Here is a 21,258-nt window from a genome sequence, read left to right on the forward strand (position 1 = left end):
AAATTGTTCATAGCGGATCAGTTTTCATCTACACATGTCTTTCTATGTTTAAGTTCTACGGAAGTCAATTCATATCATAACTGCATGAAAATGGGAAAAACCACAACTTCACAGGCTGTGGCAGTGTGTCATCCTTTGGTGGAATGGATTGAAGACCTCGTGGAATGTATGGAACGCTTTTCCTGAAATTACAGGCACCTTTATTTCCCTTCGCTTGTCCACCACTTGAAATCGCCAATGCACAGATTCATCAGCTTCATTATACATGTAAGTATTGTAAAACGTTATGACGGAAATAGTAAAAATGAAAATGTAAAACGAAGTGACATAGTTCAGTGAAAAAAAATGCACTTATCTGCTGGGCTAATAGTTCGTCTCTCAATTGTTCTCAGTGCCTCAGGTTTGGTGCAGTGTTGGGGAGTCCACACAATCTCCGGATGGCCTTGACTAGCAGCGCTTCCTCGTCCAATTCACCAAGTCTTGGCTACGATAACAGGGGCAAGAACCCTGAACTGATAATGACCATAACTTGCGAAAGGTGCCCAGATCACCCAAACTCTGTTTGTGTTAATAATAACAACACTATGCTTTAATGTGTTATGTTGTTCTGTTTATTTAGTTATTTATTTATCTCGAGTATCAGACTCTTTCCTGTTTAGTTCATCTTGCATATATGTACAGTACATACAGTTTGATAAAATATATACATGCAGATATATGTACAGTATATACAGTTTGATAAAATATATACATGCAGATATATGTACAGTATATACAGTTTGATAACTTTTTAAATTAAAAATATATACATGCAGATATATGTACGAAAGAAATAAACTTAACTGAACTTAAGAGCCCCGTCCACAGTAGTCCCCAGATTAGATTGTTTCAGTCTGGCAGGAAGCCAAATATTTGGAACAAGCCGTAAGAAAAGAAGTTGAGTATTGTTGATCGTTTCTGAGAAGAGGTACGTGCTATACATACCATGTAATGGAACATACCTAGAAGAGGTACGTGCTATACATACCATGTAATGGAACATACCTAGAAGAGGTACGTGCTATACATACCATGTAATGGAACATACCTAGAAGAGGTACGTGCTATACATACCATGTAATGGAACATACCTAGAAATGTTTCTTAAATCTCCAAGTTTTATTGTCGGTTTGGTCATTGTCCCGCTTCTTGCTGACAATTGTTGGTCAGATTTTACGTATTTCCAACCTCAGAGTTAACATATTTCCAGTATTATATTTTACTCATCTCCAATATAATAAATGAAATAAACATGCAGTAAAATGGACATAGTCGAGGAGTTCTATAAACACCAGCTGAATATCATGTGATTACTCCTATGGTGTATAATGCAAGATCACCTCAACTGATTTAGTATACCAAATATATCATAAAAACCGTACCTACGGTTATTTTATTTCCAGTTAAGTAGTACTTATGTTTCGACGTTTTGACAGGCTTGAATGTCAGTCGTAACAGGCACGCACTTTCTGAAGTTGTATTACATTTTCTTAGGTTTAACCTCCCCATTCTTGCAGATGGTATGAGTATCACTGGGCAGCTGCAAATGAGTACCTTGTGAGGATGAGGCTGTGGAATAATTCGCTACGCTTAACAGGCTGCAAGAGTTGAATACTCCCAAGGGAGTTGAGTTGGTTAAAAGATTGCCAGAAAAAAGACATCCGTTGATCAAGGGAACACTTCAGCGCCTTGAACAGTGTCTTGCACGTGTATTAGTTGCGTGGATATGTGCGCTATATAAATATCCAATAATAATAAAACATAACTAATGATGAAAATGAAATTCAACCTATTCCCATATTAGCGTAAGTGTCACAATACGAAATGAATAAGGCAAAGGCAGAAATGTAATAAATGAAATTTATTACAAAAATTATATATAAAATGGAAACAAAACCATTTGCCCAAAATCAAACCCCAAATCACCCTTCATTCATACCGCATTCATCACCAAACAATAGCACACAATCACTCCTATACATACCCTTTACACACAAAAAAACCCCCTAACCCAATAGAACACTACATTTGTATAATACAAATATTTCACATTGTACAGAGCGTACACCACGTGTATCAAACACGGAATGGGACTGAGGTGAGGTGAGGTGAAATTGGGTTTTACGTCGCGCTGGAGAATATTTCTCTCATATGACGACGTGCATGCGTGTGTATCTGTAGGTGCGGCTGCTTGTACTAGCCCAGACTGAAGCTAGTTTTATAGTGCTAGCCTACTGAGATACCATGCCGCAGTGAAGCATGAATATCCCACTCAGACACATTATACTGACTCCGAGCCGACCAGTCCTTGTTGTACCCATTAATGCCGAGCGCCAGGCAGGGACCAACATGTACCATATTTTAACGTCGTTTTGGTATTACGCGGTCGGGGATCGAACCCGCGACCTTCCGCTCTCCGGGCGGACGCTCTAACCACTACACCACGGAGGCGGTCGGAATGGGACTGAATGTTCACTGATGATAAGTTCAATCATATAGTTGTAGCTCTTGTCACATAGCATAAGGTCATGACAACCTCAGTCTCTCTCACGGTCAGCCATCCTGACGATGTTTTCGCTGGTCAGTCAAATGAGGAGGCAACACACAGACGCCACCTTTTACAGGTCGAGGCCATCATACTGATCTGCCTCTTACACACAAGGCGAGGTTACCACACAGATACTGCCTTTATACGGTCCGGCACAGGTCCCGGGCACTATACAAATATCAAAACAACATTTGATATACTTATCATTCAATGTACACCGAGTTTTACAAACTCAGAATGATAACAATCATTCAACGTACTAAGAGCATTACATACTCATGATATTATACTTTAAAGGATGACTATCACAGCATTACATTTCACTTAGAACAACTTTTACGTTATTCACCATACAGGCAAGTGAATATGCTGATAAAACATCTGATTACAACATTGTTTCACAATGTTACACGTATAACTGACAGCAAAATAATTTACCTGCAACTAAATCGTGAGAATTGACATTTTAGTATATTTCTTCTACAACATTTGAGGATTGACAAAATGATAACATAATCATCATTTAACAAATGCCCATATTTACATAGCTCCACAATAATAATTACAAAGCAACATGATAAACATAAATATCCAATAAAACAAATTCTACTCACGCAATGAAATTAGACCAGCCACCTTGCAAATACAGCCATCCTCATCAGACAACTTTCATGACTGCACTCACCAACCCTTGCACCCTGCCTAATATAATCAAACCTCACACCTTGCATGCTTTTCTTGCCACACTAGCCTCCTCATACCACCTTGCATGCTTTCTACCCATTCCCACACCCTGATCTCACCTACTACAGTCCAACCACACTGTAACACGCGTCATACAGTTAAACCAAACTACTATGTGATCTTGACAGTAAGTACCTTTGTAACGGTCTATGTCGATAAACTGTCATTAGATTTATCACCGTCAGTAGAAAGCGGAGTCGCAGCACAGACAAGCCTCAGACTGCCAACATATTAAAACACATTTCCGAGTTGAAGCAGTTTATCCAGGCACTGATCCTCACGGAGTCGATCTGGCTGTAGGCTGGATGACTGGATGGCGGTCCCAGTGGAAGGGTCAGGGTCCAGTAAGATGAGCTATAGACTGGATGACTGGATGGCGGTCCCAGTGGAAGGGTCAGGGACCAGTAAGATGAGCTATAGACTGGATGACTGGATGGTGGTCCCAGTGGAAGGGTCAGGGTCCGGCAAGATGAGCTATAGACTGGATGACTGGGTGGCGGTCCCAGTGGAAGGGTCAGGGTCCAGTAAGATGAGCTATAGACTGGATGACTGGATGGCGGTCCCAGTGGAAGGGTCAGGGTCCCAGTGGACTGACTGACTGACTGAGTTTGGTTTTACGCCGCTTTTAGCAATATTACAGCAACATCACGACGGGGGACACCCGAAATGGGCTTCACACATTGTACCCATGTGGGGATTCGAACCCGGGTCTTTGGCGTGACGAGCCAACGCTTTAACCACTAGGCTACCCCACCGCCCCCGGTCCCAGTGGAAGGGTCAGGGACCAGTAAGATGAGCTATAGACTGGATGACTGGATGGCGGTCCCAGTGGAAGGGTCAGGGTCCAGTAAGATGAGCTATAGACTGGATGACTGGATGGCGGTCCCAGTGGAAGGGTCAGGGACCAGTAAGATGAGCTATAGACTGGGTGACTGGGTGGCGGTCCCAGTGGAAGGGTCAGGGTCCAGTAAGATGAGCTATAGACTGGGTGACTGGATGGCGGTCCCAGTGGAAGGGTCAGGGACCAGTAAGATGAGCTATAGACTGGGTGTCTGGATGGCGGTCCCAGTGAAAGGGTCAGGGTCCAGTAAGATGAGCTGTAGACTGGGTGACTGGATGGCGGTCCCAGTGGAAGGGTCAGGGTCCAGTAAGATGAGCTATAGACTGGGTGGCTGGATGGCGGTCCCAGTGGAAGGGTCAGGGTCCAGTAAGCTGAGCTATAAGATCTGATGGACATTTTGTCTCTTCATTCTGTAGCGACGGCTTCTTGGGGACAGTCAACTTCGTCCAGCATCACCCACTCCGTGTCTAGTTCTGTAATCACAAAACGCACAGTATGACACAGACCAGATTAATCGTTAATCTAATGACTGATAATATGAACAACGGCTCACAAACGCAGTATGGTGACTAACCAAATCAGTCCAGTGTGTCGTTTCTGACGACTTAGTGTCGAATCCCTTTTGAATTAAGGAATGTGTCCACAAGATAATTTATGAGATCCTCCAGCAACATAAGGGAGATAACTGTTAACTGGTACCTGGGGATAGTCGTACGAGCATGTACTTACCTTGACACGGTGTTGTGATCCGTTTCTCAAACATCAGACGGAGTGACTCCATGATGCTGTCTGTGAATAAAATAAAAGGGCTCTAACATCAGATCACGTATAAGTTAGACATCCAGATTTAGTGAAAAATATTTGGATGGTTCACCGAACCTCAAACAGTGATCACACCAGGTGTTCACCAAACGGGTCCGCAAGTCCGGACCTAAATGTAACACCCGCAACTTGCATCATTTTCTAAAGAGTAAATGCGTGTTGCCTGACGTCACTCAGTACCACTGCTCCAGAAATATATATCGGACATCGGACAATGATGTCAAAATGTTGAGAGCGCTATCGTAACGAGGTCCGGGTTAGAATTGGTCTTCAGTAACCCATGCTTGTCGTAATAGGCGACTAACGTGATCGGGTGGTCAGGCTCGCTGACTGGGTTGACACATGTCATCGGTTCCCAGTTGCGTAGATCGATGTTCATGCTGTTGATCCCTGGATTGTCTGGTCCAGACTCGATTATTTACAGACCGTCGCCATATAGCTGGAATATTGCTGAGTGCGGCGTAAACTAAACTCACTCACTCACTCACTATCATAACGACAGTCAGGTCCTTAAACACACCAGTGTCGCGCACAAATATATGCTGTGTCAGCAAATGTCATTTTGATCCATTTCCAGAGAAGCATATTGATTACATTTTCACATTTTACAGTACAGCGAGTACGAGCGAATATATGTGTACGCCGCTTTTACCAATATTCCAGAAATATCACGGCGGGGACACAAAAATGGGCTTCACACATTGTACCCGTGTGGGGAATCGAACCCGGGTCTTCAGCGTGACAAGCGGACGCTTTAACCATTAGGCTACCCAACCGCCCCTTTTACAGTTCAAATCCGCATTTAATATGAATACACAAAAAAGGAACTAAGGAAATGAAAACAGATCTCACAATATTCAGCAGTGAATAGGGTGTTTCACATGACAGGTGCAGACATAGCTCTGTTTTAACACAAACTTACGAATAATACTCGGTTAAAATATGTTCTTCTAATACCTGACACACTGCCGGACACGTCATCAACACGTTCCATGCACGTGCCACAGTGGCTGAAGTGTCGGATACAGCGAGAACAGCAGGTCACGTGACCACACGGTAGACAGATGATATCGGCCTCTCTGTTTAAGCAGTTTGTGCAGAATAACAGTTGCTTCAAATCCTTGTTCCCTGTCAGCATTGACTGTAAAGCTGTAGACACAAAACGTACAACGTACAAATACAAATTGTATTCCACCATAGATCACAGCACATTACATCTTTGCTTCTACTCTGAAATATTGTGACTTACACAAATATATATCACAAGGTAACATGCTAATAATATATACAGGGTTTGTGTTAACTTTAACTGTCTATTTCAGTTATATCTCAAAACACACTTTGTTGCGGGTTGTACCCTAATATCTGGTCAGGGTAGGCATTGCAACAACAGATAGGCAACAGTGGCCAAATGGTGGCACATGTTCTGCAGAGTAGCGTCCCTTAGTTATCATTCGACCACCTGGGGTGTCTACAACATGAAGATGGTTCATCACTAGTTACACTGCTCTACTCACCATCGTTGGAGTATTCTATGTTCTTTCTGTCAGAACTAATCTGTAGTCTTCTAGGATCACCTGGACGACAAGGAGCATGGGGGTTATACATATAATACATCATGCAAGTTGATACCGACAAGATCCTTTCTCTAATCATTAAAATATTAAAGCGCCAAAACTTGATCGCGACTATTTCATAACACGAATACAGCTGGATATTCCTTGTGTCCCTAGAACGTGATACACACAAACACAAACTGTAACACTCCGTGTCTCTAGAACGTGATACACACAAACACAAACTGTAACACTCCGTGTCTCTATACTTATCAGATGGGACACTGGATAGGAAGAGTGAGGTTAGTCGATAAAGCGTTCGCTCGTCTCGCTGAAGACCCGGGTTCGATTCCCCATATGGGTACAATGTGTGAAGCCCATTTCTGGTGTTTCCCCGCCGTGATATTGGTGGAATATATTGCTAAAAGCGGCGTAAAACCATACTCACTCACTGGATAGGTAAGATCTTACTTACCTCTGATAACTCGCAACTGCTCAATATTATGCATTGCCATTCGAATCTCTTGGGCGCCTTCAGCTGGGGTCTTGTGGTGGATATCTTTACTGTTGACAATGATGGTGTAAATGTCCAGGGGAACACTCAAGGTTGATATCACTGCACCAGCAACCTTCGCAGCCATCAGGCCAGTCTTCAGAACCCCTGCAAGTGTCCTACTTGTGGCCTCAATCGCCTCTCTTGTCGCTATAGCAGAGGCAACTGCAGCAACTCTCAATCCTTGACCCACTGGGCCAACTGTTGTCCGTAAACCTAAAGCTGCGTTTTCATACGTCGTAGACTGAGAGAGGCCAAATGTCTCGCTTCTCAAGTCTACAAACAAGAGTTCATTATTTCCACTTTCATTGAGCACATTGGCAAACTTAATAAGTTGTTTTGATGTTTCAAAGTACTTGTCCTTTGCTTCCTGGGCTTGTGTGAAAGTCTTGCTTTTAATCAGCTTACCAACGATGGTGTTACCAATGGTTCCGACCCCGCTGGACACGCCCAAGGCCAGACCACCTATTGTCAGTCCCAGGGAGGTTCCGAATGTGAAGGGGGCAGTAGCCACCCCTGCTATGGTAAGTCCACTTGCAACTATTCCTGTTGACGCAAACGTCAGATCTGCAATCTTGGTGTTCCGAGTATGCTTGTCCAGATCATCAGCAAGGGCGTTCAGCGTCCTCACTACCTCAGACTTTTCCTTTTCTTCCTTGTCAAGAAGACCGTTTAAACTGTCTGACAGTAGTTTATCCTTTTCCTCTTTAGAATATGACATAGTGTGAGGTTCGTTCTTCTTATTCGCCAGATGCCATTTGATCGTCTGTGTGTCCACAAGTTGCCCTTATTCCGTCACATGTTTTTCTGAAACTTGAATGTGTCAAATGTCATAATATTGTTCAGTTCATCACCAGTCACGGGTGACAGAAAATACAATGTAGACACATAGCATCCAAAACACGTTCCCGTAAGTGGGGCTGGCTTGTATACTACTTCACGTCACCGTCAAGGTAAGGTTTGGTAATGTGTCCGCCCAGTTCACATTTGATGATATTTGCAGACTTACACATTTTGTTGCAACAAACTCTCACCTCTAGCCGGAACAACCTCAGCAGCAACGTGTTTTGTCAACAACATATTTTCTGCAAAATGTTGGTCGATATACAACCTTCCAATTTGCTGAAACATACTAGCTAGGATATGGTGCTGCAATACATAGAATTATGTTCAGAGCGAACGAACTATTGTAGGTTTAAAGGGCCAGAAGACTTCCCTCGGCCATCTTATTAAAGTATATAACAAAGGATGTGACAGGCATCAAGCAATAACATGTTGCCCGATAACTCTCCACATGAAGATCTGAGGACAGTTCCTTGTCTAGGCGCCAGGTACGTCACTCACATCGGAGCCTTCAGTCTAGACGCCTTGATGCGGGAAACCATGTGGTGTGTGACATGTGCACAATAATTTAACACTGACTGAATACTTACACCTTCCATTGGAAAAAAATATAGAAGCGTTGTTTTCAGATCATTCAAGCCATTCCTCTTTCGCATCAAGTTGATGGCCATGACAATGTTACGTCGTGTGTTTGATGTAAATGTCATACAACGTGCAGCCACTGAGGCGTCGTGTGTTTGTTGTAAATGTCGTACATCGTACTGTAACTGTGACGTCGTGTGTTTGTTGTAAATGTCGTACAACGTGCAGCCACCTGTAACTGTGACGTTGTGTGTTTGTTGTAAATGTCGTACAACGTACTGCCACTGTGACGTCATGTGTTTGTTGTAAATGTCGTACAACGTACTGCCACTGTGACGTCGTGTGTTTGTTGTAAATGTCGTACAATGTACTGTAACTGTGACGTCGTGTGTTTGTTGTACATGTCGTACAACGTGCTGCCACTGTGACGTCGTGTGTTTGTTGTAAATGTCGTACATCGTGCTGCCACTGTGACGTCGTGTGTTTGTTGTAAATGTCGTACAACGTGCTGCCACTGTGACGTCGTGTGTTTGTTGTAAATGTCGTACACGTCGTGTGTGCCACGCTGCCACTGTGACGTCGTGTGTTTGTTGTAAATGTCGTACATCGTGCTGCCACTGTGACGTCGTGTGTTTGTTGTAAATGTCGTACAACGTGCTGCCACTGTGACGTCGTGTGTTTGTTGTAAATGTCGTACACCGTGCTGCCACTGTGACGTCGTGTGTTTGTTGTAAATGTCGTACACCGTGCTGCCACTGTGACGTCGTGTGTTTGTTGTTGTAAATGTCGTACATTGTAAATGTCGTGCTGCCACTGTGACGTCTTGTGTTTGTTACAACGTGCCGCCACTGCTGTCGTACGTCGTAAATGCGTACCATCGTGTGACGTCGTGTTGTAAATGTCGTACACCGTGCTGCCACTGTGACGTCGTGTGTTTGTTGTAAATGTCGTACACCGTGCTCCCACTGTGACGTCGTGTGTTTGTTGTAAATGTCGTACATCGTGCTGCCACTGTGACGTCGTGTGTTTGTTGTAAATGTCGTACACGTCGTGCTTTGTTGTAAATGTCCACTGTGACGTCGTGTGTTTGTTGTAAATGTCGTACATCGTGCTGCCACTGTGACGTCGTGTGTTTGTTGTAAATGTCGTACACCGTGCTGCCACTGTGACGTCGTGTGTTTGTTGTAAATGTCGTACACCGTGCTACCACTGTGACGTCGTGTGTTTGTTGTAAATGTCGTACATCGTGCTGCCACTGTGACGTCGTGTGTTTATTGTAAATGTCGTACACCGTGCTGCCACTGTGACTCACTTGGCCACATGTTGCATCTAATGGTCGTATAACCTGGGTCTGTTTGTTGTAAACAACAGTATAAGTAGAAGAGGTTGGGATACATACGCTGTCACATCCCGTATTGATGAGATGTTTAGGTGGGTGTATGGCTGTCAGTTTCCCACATTAATTAACACTTGTTGGCAGTGTGCGAAATAGCCTATGGCTCGCTAGCCCTTGGCTAGTAAAACTCTAGTCGGGCCAGTAAATGTCCAAAAATCACTCTCCCGACTGGCTAGTGTATTCTCATGGGGTCATTTTGTAAATATATCACTCTCTCCGACTTGATAAATTATATTCTACCATGACTTCAGTAAACACTGGATTGTGATTGGTTAATTAAAGTCATTCAGAGGTATATAATCACGTTATTCAGGTCTCTGATTTTCCGTGCGTAATCATACATGGTTTACGGTAATGCACTTTTTTTGTCTGCCCACCAACATGGCGGACACCAAACAACCTACCGATGCATGGATAAATAACTGCGATTTTGCTGTCGGAAATTACACATATGTCTTTAAAGATGGATTTAGCGATGACGGGCTCGACTCACTACTTGCGTAAATCACAGCAATAGGTGTTTATACATACAAAAGTACTTCGAAAGCATGGAAACAAATATTCAGTCGAACAAGATCAAAACATCGTCTGCTTTCCGAATAAAAATTCCGCAAAAACAAATATGTTTACGTTGATTCTATGTTATGTCAGAATAGATCCAGCAATAGACTGCTACATAATTTCCGTGTTAAATTTATTATCAGCTTTCGTCAACGATATCGCCACTGATCTTGATCCGGTAACGGAGGATGCATTAACATCGAACGCCGAAGAAATTTTAATGCCTTCCGTCCACATAAATAAACAGTTGGGTTATCAATTCAAACAAAATGAAATTTTGAAATTTGTACTGTTTCAAATTTAGCGGTAGTAAAACACAATTACAGAATCTGCAAACCGTTCTGTTTAGCCCAACATATTTTTTTTCTAAAAGTATAATATCGTTGTAAAAGTTATTTAGCTTAGTCATGATCCCTCTTATCCATTACACTGCTTGATCTAAAGTAGTCTATTAAAGTATAATTAATTACCTTACCGTGTTTATGCCAGAGGTACACCTTCATGTCCTGATCCATCCTTTCGGAAATATCACCACAAATCTGGCTCTTTGTCAACAGACTCGCGAACATGCCAGCGAATCCGATTCAATTTGAATTCACTACACTTTGAAGCCACTAGGTCACAAAACACTTTCCAAAATGTAGAAAATAATATCCGTAGAATCGAATTTGAGCACAAAGTACACACATGAGCGTGTTAGAGTCACCACAGCTGTCGCACGCAGACGAAGAGGTGCGTGATCGAAATCGTCAAGTTGACAGGGCGCAAAATTCAACAGTATCTAAATTCGGTACAACACGGACTTCTCGTTACAGCAAAAGCGCCTCTACTCTTAAATTTTGTACCAGTACCAGTAATTAGATATCAAAGACTATCTCAGTCATACAATCAGGTTAACCTTGCGCAAACTGTCAGAGGCTCTCCTGTCGCATCTTTCCAAATTTGCACGTAAATGTAAACAATGACTTCCGAGAAAAGGTCAAGGTTGCTGCCATTATTCTGGTGGGGAAACGGTCTACGGTGGAATTTTCAAATGTGAACCAAGCTTTTTAATTTTTTTTTATATATGTTTTCCAACTTATCAGTTAATGATTGGTGATTGATGCATTGAAAAACAAAACGTGATTTGTTATTACTGAATCTGGAATTTGTTAGTCATTGACGGTTTGCTCTAAATTGTTCGGTTTTAAATGAAATTTAGAGCTATTATAATTTCGTTATATACCTCTGATTTTCCCACACAGTAGGTTTATCTCCTAAATACACTTTTAAATCACTCGAGATTATAGCCTGATAAAAATACTCATCTTATTAGCAGCTAAGGATAAACCCCGTGTCATGCCGACAACGCAACGTCGCACTCACGCATAAAAGAAGTTGTTGTCCATAAAGTTTGTTCTATATCGACAATATCTTATTCTCATCTATTTTTATAATCTTTTGCTCAGTTTCCACATCCAAATTTCAGGCTGGTGAATTATTTTTTGGACTAGTAATTTTCAGGCAAAGCTAGCCAGACTGGCTAGAAAAATGTAGAAACTATTTCGCACAATGCTTGTAGGTTACATTGGTTCTGCGTCGCAGGCTAAGCGTAATTTGGCTGGGGGAATATTTGCTTCAATATTTGAGTTCAACTGCACGCAAGTTTGTGGGCTTCAAACAGGGGTGACGGGTGACGGGTGACGGGTGGCTGTGACTGGTAGCTGAGATGGTAGTGTGATGGTGTTACTGCTGCGAGGATCTTGCTCCGGATTCGGGCAGATTTATATGACGCTTGGTGTAGTGACAACTACGGCGCCTGAAGCGCTTGTGTTTAACATAGCGTCTCTAATATCCCTCCAGCAGTACGACGGCCATACACCAACACGCACCTCGACACAACACTGACTGGTCTATATATAATCACTCAAGCGTGGACATAACAGTCATAGCTTACAACGTGTATGCTGCAATGTACTGACTATCGGGTTACAAATGTAACACAACTCTGTTTCGAGCTTAGCCTACTCTGCCAGAGATTTGTTTAATCGACATGTTGATGCATAGGGTTTGGGTCTGCCAGAGATCTGTTTGATCGACATGTTGTTGCACAGGTTTGGGTCTGCCAGAGACCTGTTTGATCGACATGTTGATGCACAGGTTTGGCTCTGCTACTGAGGCAGCCAAGTGGAAATATCGATTCAGTCACAGATGTGTCGAGTGATTGTGTCGGCTCGTTTTACAGCGTCGGTGTTACATACACATTTAGTAGTGCTTTCAGTAAACGAAACTAACTACTACATCATTGAAACACAAATGCCAGCAGTAGAAAATATGATCAAGCTTCGTTTGCCCTCAAAACATTGGATGTATATATAGTCACTGAACAGCGGTCCTGGGTTCCACATACGGAGACAAGTAGAACTCCCTGACAGGTTTTAGCGTGTACATATATATGACCATATGACATCCATGATTTAGAACTAGAACATGTATGACATTGATTTCAAGCAATATGTACGTATGACTGGTAACAAACTGTCACTCACTGTTTTACACCCGGAAGCATGATGTTTTCTATGCATCGCCTGGCTTCTTTTCTAGCTAATATCAGCTAGCAGTCGACTACTTCCGGGTTAGCTATATATAGGTCATGTGTCACGCTGCGGAATGGAGGTTGTCAGGTCAGGTAGTTTGTTTGTTGTTGAACGCCCCTCTCGGCAATATTCCAGCTATATGGAGGGGCCTGTAACTAGTCGAGTCTGGACCAGACAACATCTACACAATTGGGAAACTATTATATGCGTCAACCAAGTCAGCGAGCCTGACCGCCCGATCCCGTTAGTCGCCTCTTGTATTGTCCATGGGCCAGGTAGGATGGTCGCTACCACTAGAGGGATTAACTCTCATTATGTTTTTTATGTAGCTTATCCTGTTGGAAACAGATTCTTGTATGATATACCTCTCAAAAATTCAGCGTATTACTGTAGTGTACCTTAGTGCACATGCACCTAAAATGCATCCAATTTCCTCAAAACGCATATAAACCTTACTGAGAGTGACAATTACAACCCAAAATCACTTTATATGATTATTGGAAGCCAGCTGGTTCATTTTCCAACTTTCTACCTATGAATGAAAACAGATGAGATATTTATTAAAATGATCTAAATGCAAAAACAAAATGACCCAATTACATGTTGGTTTGTTTGCAGTGATGAAAAAGAACCATAAGAAAGAAATCGGGTATTAATTTAATTTTACATAGTCACACATAACATTGGCTATTTATCTACTACTGATGCCCCAGCAACATCAATGTCGACTGTACATGAAGTTCTTCACCTTAAAGATCAAGGACGCTTTGAAGTTGAACGCTACTGTAGTTGTGTTTGATCAAGCAATGTACGCAAAGGCTGTATGGAAACAAGAAAACAAGTTTCACAGCATTGTCCTCAGACTCGGAGTTCCTCATACCATCTGTAATTTTCTTGCAATTATCCCGAAACGCTTTGGAGATGCTGGATTGCGTGACAATTGTAGAGAAGCAAAGGTCATCACAGATGGATATGTGAATGCAGTTCTTGAGGGCCGACATTACATATGTACATATGTACATTTGATTTAGCATACCCTTGACATCGTAAACGCGAGACAGAACGAATGCAACTATATCACATCGCAAAAGTCTTTATCCAAACCTTCGACGCTAAAATATAACATTCAGTCTTGTGGAATAAATAGTAGGATGTGAGTATAGGTGTAGTATTATTTCCACCATGTTGAGTATAAGTGTAGTATTATTTCCACCATGTTGAGTATAAGAGTAGTATTATTTCCACCATGTTGAGTATAAGTGTAGTATTATTTCCACCATGTTGAGTATACGTGTAGTATTATTTCCACCATGTTGAGTATAGGTGTAGTATTATTCCACCATGTTGAGTATAGGTGTAGTATTATTTCCACCATGTTGAGTATAAGTGTAGTATTATTTCCACCATGTTGAGTATAAGTGAAGTTTTATTTCCACCATGTTGAGTATGAGTGTAGTATTATGTACCACTGCCACGTGTAACAGTATACATAGGGAATATTGTTACACAATACATACCACTGACACGTAACAGTATACACAGGGAATATTGTTACACAATACATACCACTGACACGTAACAGTATACATAGGGAATATTGTTACACAATACATACCACTGACACGTAACAGTATACATAGGGAATATTGTTACACAATACATACCACTGACACGTAACAGTATACATAGGGAATATTGTTACACAATACATACCACTGACACGTAACAGTATACATAGGGAATATTGTTACACAATACATACCACTGCCACGTAACAGTATACATAGGGAACATTGTTACACAATACATACCACTGACATGTAACAGTATACATAGGGAATATTGTTACACAATACATACCACTGCCATGTAACAGTATACATAGGGAATATTGTTACACAATACATACCACTGACACGTAACAGTATACATAGGGAATATTGTTACACAATACATACCACTGCCACGTAACAGTATACATAGGGAATATTGTTACACAATACATACCACTGAACAGTATACATAGGGAATATTGTTACACAATACATACCACTGACCATATACATAGGGAATATTGTTACACAATACATACCACTGATACGTAACAGTATACATGTACATAGGGAACATTGTTACACAATACATACCACTGCCACGTGTAACAGTATACATAGGGAATATTGTTACACAATACATACCACTGACATGTAACAGTATACATAGGGAATATTGTTACACAATACATACCACTGACACGTAACAGTATACATAGGGAATATTGTTACACAATACATACCACTGATACGTAACAGTATACATAGGGAATATTGTTACACAATACATACCACTGACACGTAACAGTATACATAGGGAATATTGTTACACAATACATACCACTGACACGTAACAGTATACATAGGGAACATTGTTACACAATACATACCACTGACATACGTAACAGGATACACAGGGAACATTGTTACACAATACATACCACTGACACGTAACAGTATACATAGGGAACATTGTTACACAATACATACCACTGACACGTAACAGTATACATAGGGAACATTGTTACACAATACATACCACTGACACGTAACAGTATACATAGGGAATATTGTTACACAATACATACCACTGACATGTAACAGTATACATAGGGAACATTGTTACACAATAATACATGCCACTGACATTGTAACAGTATACATAGGGAACATTGTTACACAATACATACCACTGACACGTAACAGTATACATAGGGAATATTGTTACACAATACATACCACTGACACGTAACAGTATACATAGGGAACATTGTTACACAATACATACCACTGACACGTAACAGTATACATAGGGAACATTGTTACACAATACATACCACTGCCACGTAACAGTATACATAGGGAATATTGTTACACAATACATACCACTGCCATGTAACAGTATACATATGGAACATTGTTACACAATACATACCACTGCCATGTAACAACAGCATACATAGGGAATATTGTTACACAATACATACCACTGACACGTAACAGTATACATAGGGAACATTGTTACACAATACATACCACTGACACGTAACAGTATTCATAGGATCAACTATGATGTTTAGTTCATCAGAAAATATTTTATGGGATCAAGAATACCCATGAAATGTTCAGGTTTCAATTTGTTAATACACATAGTTTCATGTAAAGACAGTTTGGTTTTATTCCATGAAAGCCTTCAAATCAAAAGAGTCAATTTTAAGATTTAAGAGGTTGATCTCCTCCGTCTAAACCTAATATATACTCATGATAATAATGGTTGTCAACCCCTCCCCACCCCAACCCCACCCCTCCTCACACCCCCACCCCACACCCCCACTCCAATGAAAAATTGAAGGGGGTGACAACCATTATTGGCATGAGTGTATTACCTCATTTAAGTTCACTTATCTGCATATTGTCCCATTTTCGGGACGGTACTTTGGCGGAAAATTGAGTATGGAAAAATGCAAAGCATTTTCATTTTATTTTTCTATTTGAACAACGAAAGTTTTAAACACATTCTTATGAACTTACATAGTTAAAATAGGAACCAATTAATGAAATCATCTTACCTCACACTTCGCGGAATTGTCAGGGGACCTGCCTTTCCACTGGAAGTGGCCATGCTTAAAGAACGTAAAGTAATTAAATGGTTCAACCACTACACAATTTACTCAGCTTCATTCACTTCTACACTGTAAGTTTCTATCTTCAACAATAGGAGAGAAATGCTTTCTTGAAGTACCCGTCCCAAAAAGGGACGATATGCATAAGTGGGTTAAATTAATGTAACTGGCTCGGGTCTCTTGGAAAGCCATCTGAGAGTAGCTTGTAGTTCATATTTAATAGAGAGAGAATATTCAATCGGATACGAACTATATGGCTTTCGACATGCCCATTTAAAGTAATTCGCCAGTACACTGGCAGATTCAGACGAGATTTAAGAACTTTGTACAGAGGGAATGGCAAACGTATCTGCCAGAAATGATCTCAGCCAAAGAATAACAATTCTAAATAACATATAATTATGAGATTATCTGATCTGATTCGGGTTGCAAGCAAAGATACGTCTTTAGTACCGTCACAGTTCCAGTTACCAGATTGGATCTAGCAGCTCTAGAGTACTACATGATTGTGGCTGGTAGTGGTTGGGTAGATGTGAGCGGAGACACATACCTGTGGGTCATTAAGGGTATAGAACAGTAGTGTCTGGTGTAAGAAGTTGAAACACGTCTACTGGAGCAACATGTATTTCGTATCGCTGGAATGCTAGGTTTCCAAATTCAATGCTGTCGGACTTAAAAGTGACAGGCTTTCCCACAATACCAAATACGTCGTGCTGTACCAATCGAGACTTATCTCTATTGATTTCCTAGTTAAAACTCTGTAAGGACAAGACGGATGAGAGTGTGTACTTGCTTCTGGGGTAAGTCATTGTATATGTGATTTGGTTATGATAATTGTTTCAAGGCTTTGTAGGCCCAGTTCTGTCTGAATTGTCGTGAATATGAAAGGACTGTCAGACACAGGTTGGCGAGATTTAGTACCATGGTCAGATTGCATCATAATCAGCGACACTTGATAGGAAGGGTTAACTGAAGCCCATATAATCAGTTACACTTGATAGGAAGGGTTAAATGACACCCATATAATCAGCGACACTTGATAGGAAGGGTTGACTGCATGGACCCCATATAATCAGCGACACTTGATAGGAAGGGTTAACTGGACCCCATATAATCAGCGACACTTGACAGGAAGGGTTAACTGGACCCAATATAATCAGCGACACTTAATAGGAAGGGTTAAAAGCATGGACCCATATAATCAGCGACACTTGATAGGAAGAGTTAACTGGACCCCATATAATCAGCGACACTTGATAGGAAGGGTTAACTGGACCCCATATAATCAGCGACACTTGATAGGAAGGGTTAACTTGTTCCCATATAATCAGCGACACTTGATAGGAAGGGTTAACTGAAACCCATATGATCAGCGACACTTGATAGGTAGGGTTAACTGAAACCCATATAATCAGCGACACTTGATAGGAAGGGTTTACTGGGTCCCATATAATCAGCAACACTTGATAGGAAGGGTTAACTGAAACCCATATAATCAGCGACACTTGATAGGAAGGGTTAACTGCATGGACACCATATAATCAGCGATAGGAAGGGTTAACACTATAATTAGCGACACTTGATAGGAAGGGTTAACTGGAACCCATATAATCAGCGACACTTGATAGGAAGGGTTAACTGGACCCCAACCCATATAATCAGCGACACTTGATAGGAAGGGTTAACTGGTCCCATATAATCAGCGACACTTGATAGGAAGGGTTAACTAAAACCCATATAATCAGCGACACTCGATAGGAAGGGTTAACTGGACCCCATATAATCAGCGACACTTGATAGGAAGGGTTAACTGCATGGACCCCATATAATCAGCAACACCTGATAGGAAGGGTTAACTGAAGCCCATATAATCAGCGACACTTGATAGGAAGGGTTAACTGGACCCCATATAATCAGTGACACTTGATAGGAAGGGTTAACTGGACCCCATATAATCAGCGACACTTGATAGGAAGGGTTAACTTGTTCCCATATAATCAGCGACACTTGATAGGAAGGGTTAACTGAAACCCATATGATCAGCGACACTTGATAGGTAGGGTTAACTGAAACCCATATAATCAGCGACACTTGATAGGAAGGGTTTACTGGGTCCCATATAATCAGCAACACTTGATAGGAAGGGTTAACTGAAACCCATATAATCAGCGACACTTGATAGGAAGGGTTAACTGCATGGACACCATATAATCAGCGACACTTGATAGGAAGGGTTAACTAAAACCCATATAATCAGCGACACTTGATAGGAAGGGTTAACTGGACCCCATATAATCAGCGACACTTGATAGGAAGGGTTAACTGAAACCCATATAATCAGCGACACTTGATAGGAAGGGTTAACTTGGTCCCATATAATCAGCGACACTTGATAGGAAGGGTTAACTAAAACCCATATAATCAGCGACACTCGATAGGAAGGGTTAACTGGACCCCATATAATCAGCGACACTTGATAGGAAGGGTTAACTGCATGGACCCCATATAATCAGCGACACCTGATAGGAAGGGTTAACTGAAGCCCATATAATCAGCGACACTTGATAGGAAGGGTTAACTGGACCCCATATAATCAGTGACACTTGATAGGAAGGGTTAACTGCATGGACACCATATAATCAGTGACACTTGATAGGAAGGGTTAACTGGAACCCATATAATCAGCGACACTTGATAGGAAGGGTTAACTGAAACCCATATAATCAGCGACACTTGATAGGAAGGGTTAAAAGCATGGACCCATATAATCAGCGACACTTGATAGGAAGGGTTAACTGCATGGACCCCATATAATCAGCGACACTTGATAGGAAGGGTTAACTGGACCCCATATAATCAGCGACACTTGATAGGAAGGGTTAACTGAAACCCATATAATCAGCGACACTTGATAGGAAGGGTTAACTTGGTCCCATATAATCAGCGACACTTGATAGGAAGGGTTAACTGAAACCCATATAATCAGCGACACTCGATAGGAAGGGTTAACTGGACCCCATATAATCAGCGACACTTGATAGGAAGGGTTAACTGCACGGACCCCATATAATCAGCGACACCTGATAGGAAGGGTTAACTGAAACCCATATAATCAGCGACACCTGATAGGAAGGGTTAACTGGACCCCATATAATCAGTGACACTTGATAGGAAGGGTTAACTGCATGGACACCATATAATCAGTGACACTTGATAGGAAGGGTTAACTGGACCCCATATAATCAGCGACACTTGATAGGAAGGGTTAACTGGACCCCATATAATCAGCGACACTTGATAGGAAGGGTTAACTGAAACCCATATAATCAGCGACACTTGATAGGAAGGGTTAAAAGCATGGACCCATATAATCAGCGACACTTGATAGGAAGGGTTAACTGCATGGACCCCATATAATCAGTGACACTTGATAGGAAGGGTTAACTGGACGCCATATAATCAGCGACACTTGATAAGAAGGGTTAACTGGGTCCCATATAATCAGCAACACTTGATAGGAAGGGTTAACTGGACCCCATATAATCAGCGACACTTGATAGGAAGGGTTAACTGAAAGCCATATAATCAGCGACACTTGATAGGAAGGGTAAACTGCATGGACCCCATATAATCAGCGACACTTGATAGGAAGGGTTAACTGGACCGAATATAATCAGCGACACTTGTTAGGAAGGGTTAACTGGACCCCATATAATCAGCGACACTTGATAGGAAGGGTTAACTGAAACCCATATAATCAGCGACACTTGATAGGAAGGGTTAACTGGATGCCATATAATCAGCGACACTTGATAGGAAGGGTTAACTGAAACCCATATAATCAGCGACACTTGATAGGAAGGGTTAACTGTAACCCATATAATTAGCGACACTTGATAGGAAGGGTTAACTGGATGCCATATAATCAGCGACACTTGATAGGAAGGGTTAACTGCATGGACCACATATAATCAGCGACACTTGATAGGAAGGGTTAACACTATAATCAGATATAGGAAGGGTTAATCTTGATAGGAAGGTTGTTAACTGGACCCCATATAATCAGTGACACTTGATAGGAAGGGTTAACTGGACCCAATATAATCAGCGACACTTGATAGGAAGGGTTAACTGGACCCCATATAATCAGTGACACTTGATAGGAAGGGTTAACTGCACTGGACACCATATAATCAGTTGATAGGAAGGGTTAACTGGACCCATATAATCAACTGATTGATAGGAAGGGTTAACTGGATCCCATATAATCAGCGACACTTGATAGGAAGGGTTAACTGGACCCCATATAATCAGCGACACTTGATAGGAAGGGTTAACTGAAACCCATGGATGCCATATAATCAGCGACACTTGATAGGAAGGGGTTAACTGCATGGACCCCATATAATCAGCGACACTTGATAGGAAGGGTTAACTGGACCCCATATAATCAGCGACACTTGATAGGAAGGGTTAACTGGAAACCCATATAATCAGCGACACTTGATAGGAAGGGTTAAC

At 41.6% G+C, this 21,258-nt stretch overlaps 1 protein-coding gene and 2 long non-coding RNA genes across 5 annotated transcripts in view; 1 reads left to right on the top strand and 2 right to left on the bottom strand.

The window, feature by feature from the left end:
* Nucleotides 1-1,114, top strand: part of LOC124288372 — a 16,873-nt gene extending 15,759 nt beyond the window's left edge. Inside the window, exons 2-4 of the long non-coding RNA XR_006901431.1 lie at nucleotides 54-267; nucleotides 393-967; nucleotides 1,011-1,114. This is a non-coding gene — a long non-coding RNA (uncharacterized LOC124288372). The remainder of the gene's footprint in view (nucleotides 1-53; nucleotides 268-392; nucleotides 968-1,010) is intronic.
* Nucleotides 594-1,257, bottom strand: LOC124288373. Its single transcript, XR_006901432.1, has 2 exons — nucleotides 1,131-1,257; nucleotides 594-1,087 (listed from the first exon to the last, which is right to left on the bottom strand). It is a non-coding gene; the product is annotated as an uncharacterized LOC124288373 (long non-coding RNA).
* A 3,169-nt stretch (nucleotides 1,258-4,426) lies between these two features.
* Nucleotides 4,427-13,133, bottom strand: LOC124288369 (apolipoprotein L4-like). Of its 3 annotated transcripts, XM_046724882.1 has the most exons (7): nucleotides 13,014-13,133; nucleotides 7,026-7,916; nucleotides 6,512-6,571; nucleotides 5,952-6,143; nucleotides 4,902-4,961; nucleotides 4,532-4,645; nucleotides 4,427-4,473 (listed from the first exon to the last, which is right to left on the bottom strand). In XM_046724882.1, the coding sequence occupies exons 2-6, from the start codon at nucleotides 7,822-7,824 to the stop codon at nucleotides 4,578-4,580; spliced, it is 1,179 nt and encodes a 392-aa protein (XP_046580838.1). In that variant the 5' UTR covers nucleotides 7,825-7,916; nucleotides 13,014-13,133; the 3' UTR covers nucleotides 4,427-4,473; nucleotides 4,532-4,577. The 3 variants fall into 3 exon arrangements, with proteins under 3 accessions (XP_046580838.1, XP_046580837.1, XP_046580839.1); XM_046724881.1 differs by lacking the exon at nucleotides 4,427-4,473 and having other exon boundaries at nucleotides 4,481-4,645; XM_046724883.1 differs by lacking the exon at nucleotides 4,427-4,473 and having other exon boundaries at nucleotides 4,481-4,645; nucleotides 7,026-7,910; nucleotides 13,014-13,092.
* Between the last annotated feature and the right edge of the window lie 8,125 nt (nucleotides 13,134-21,258).

This window comes from Haliotis rubra, unplaced genomic scaffold, assembly GCF_003918875.1.
Source record: "Haliotis rubra isolate DU_JTF1 unplaced genomic scaffold, ASM391887v1 Scf416, whole genome shotgun sequence".
Taxonomy (NCBI): Eukaryota; Metazoa; Mollusca; class Gastropoda; order Lepetellida; family Haliotidae; genus Haliotis; species Haliotis rubra.

Excerpts from the sequence above, each read along its gene's own strand:
- LOC124288369 (XM_046724882.1), bottom strand. The coding sequence starts at position 7,824 with ATGTCATATTCTAAAGAGGAAAAGGATAAACTACTGTCAGACAGTTTA. Across the intron at positions 4,962-5,951 it reads CGTGTCCGGCAGTGTGTCAG|ACAGCATCATGGAGTCACTC; the intron begins GTATTAGAAGAA and ends TTTTATTCACAG. Across the intron at positions 4,646-4,901 it reads GATCACAACACCGTGTCAAG|AACTAGACACGGAGTGGGTG; the intron begins GTAAGTACATGC and ends TTGTGATTACAG.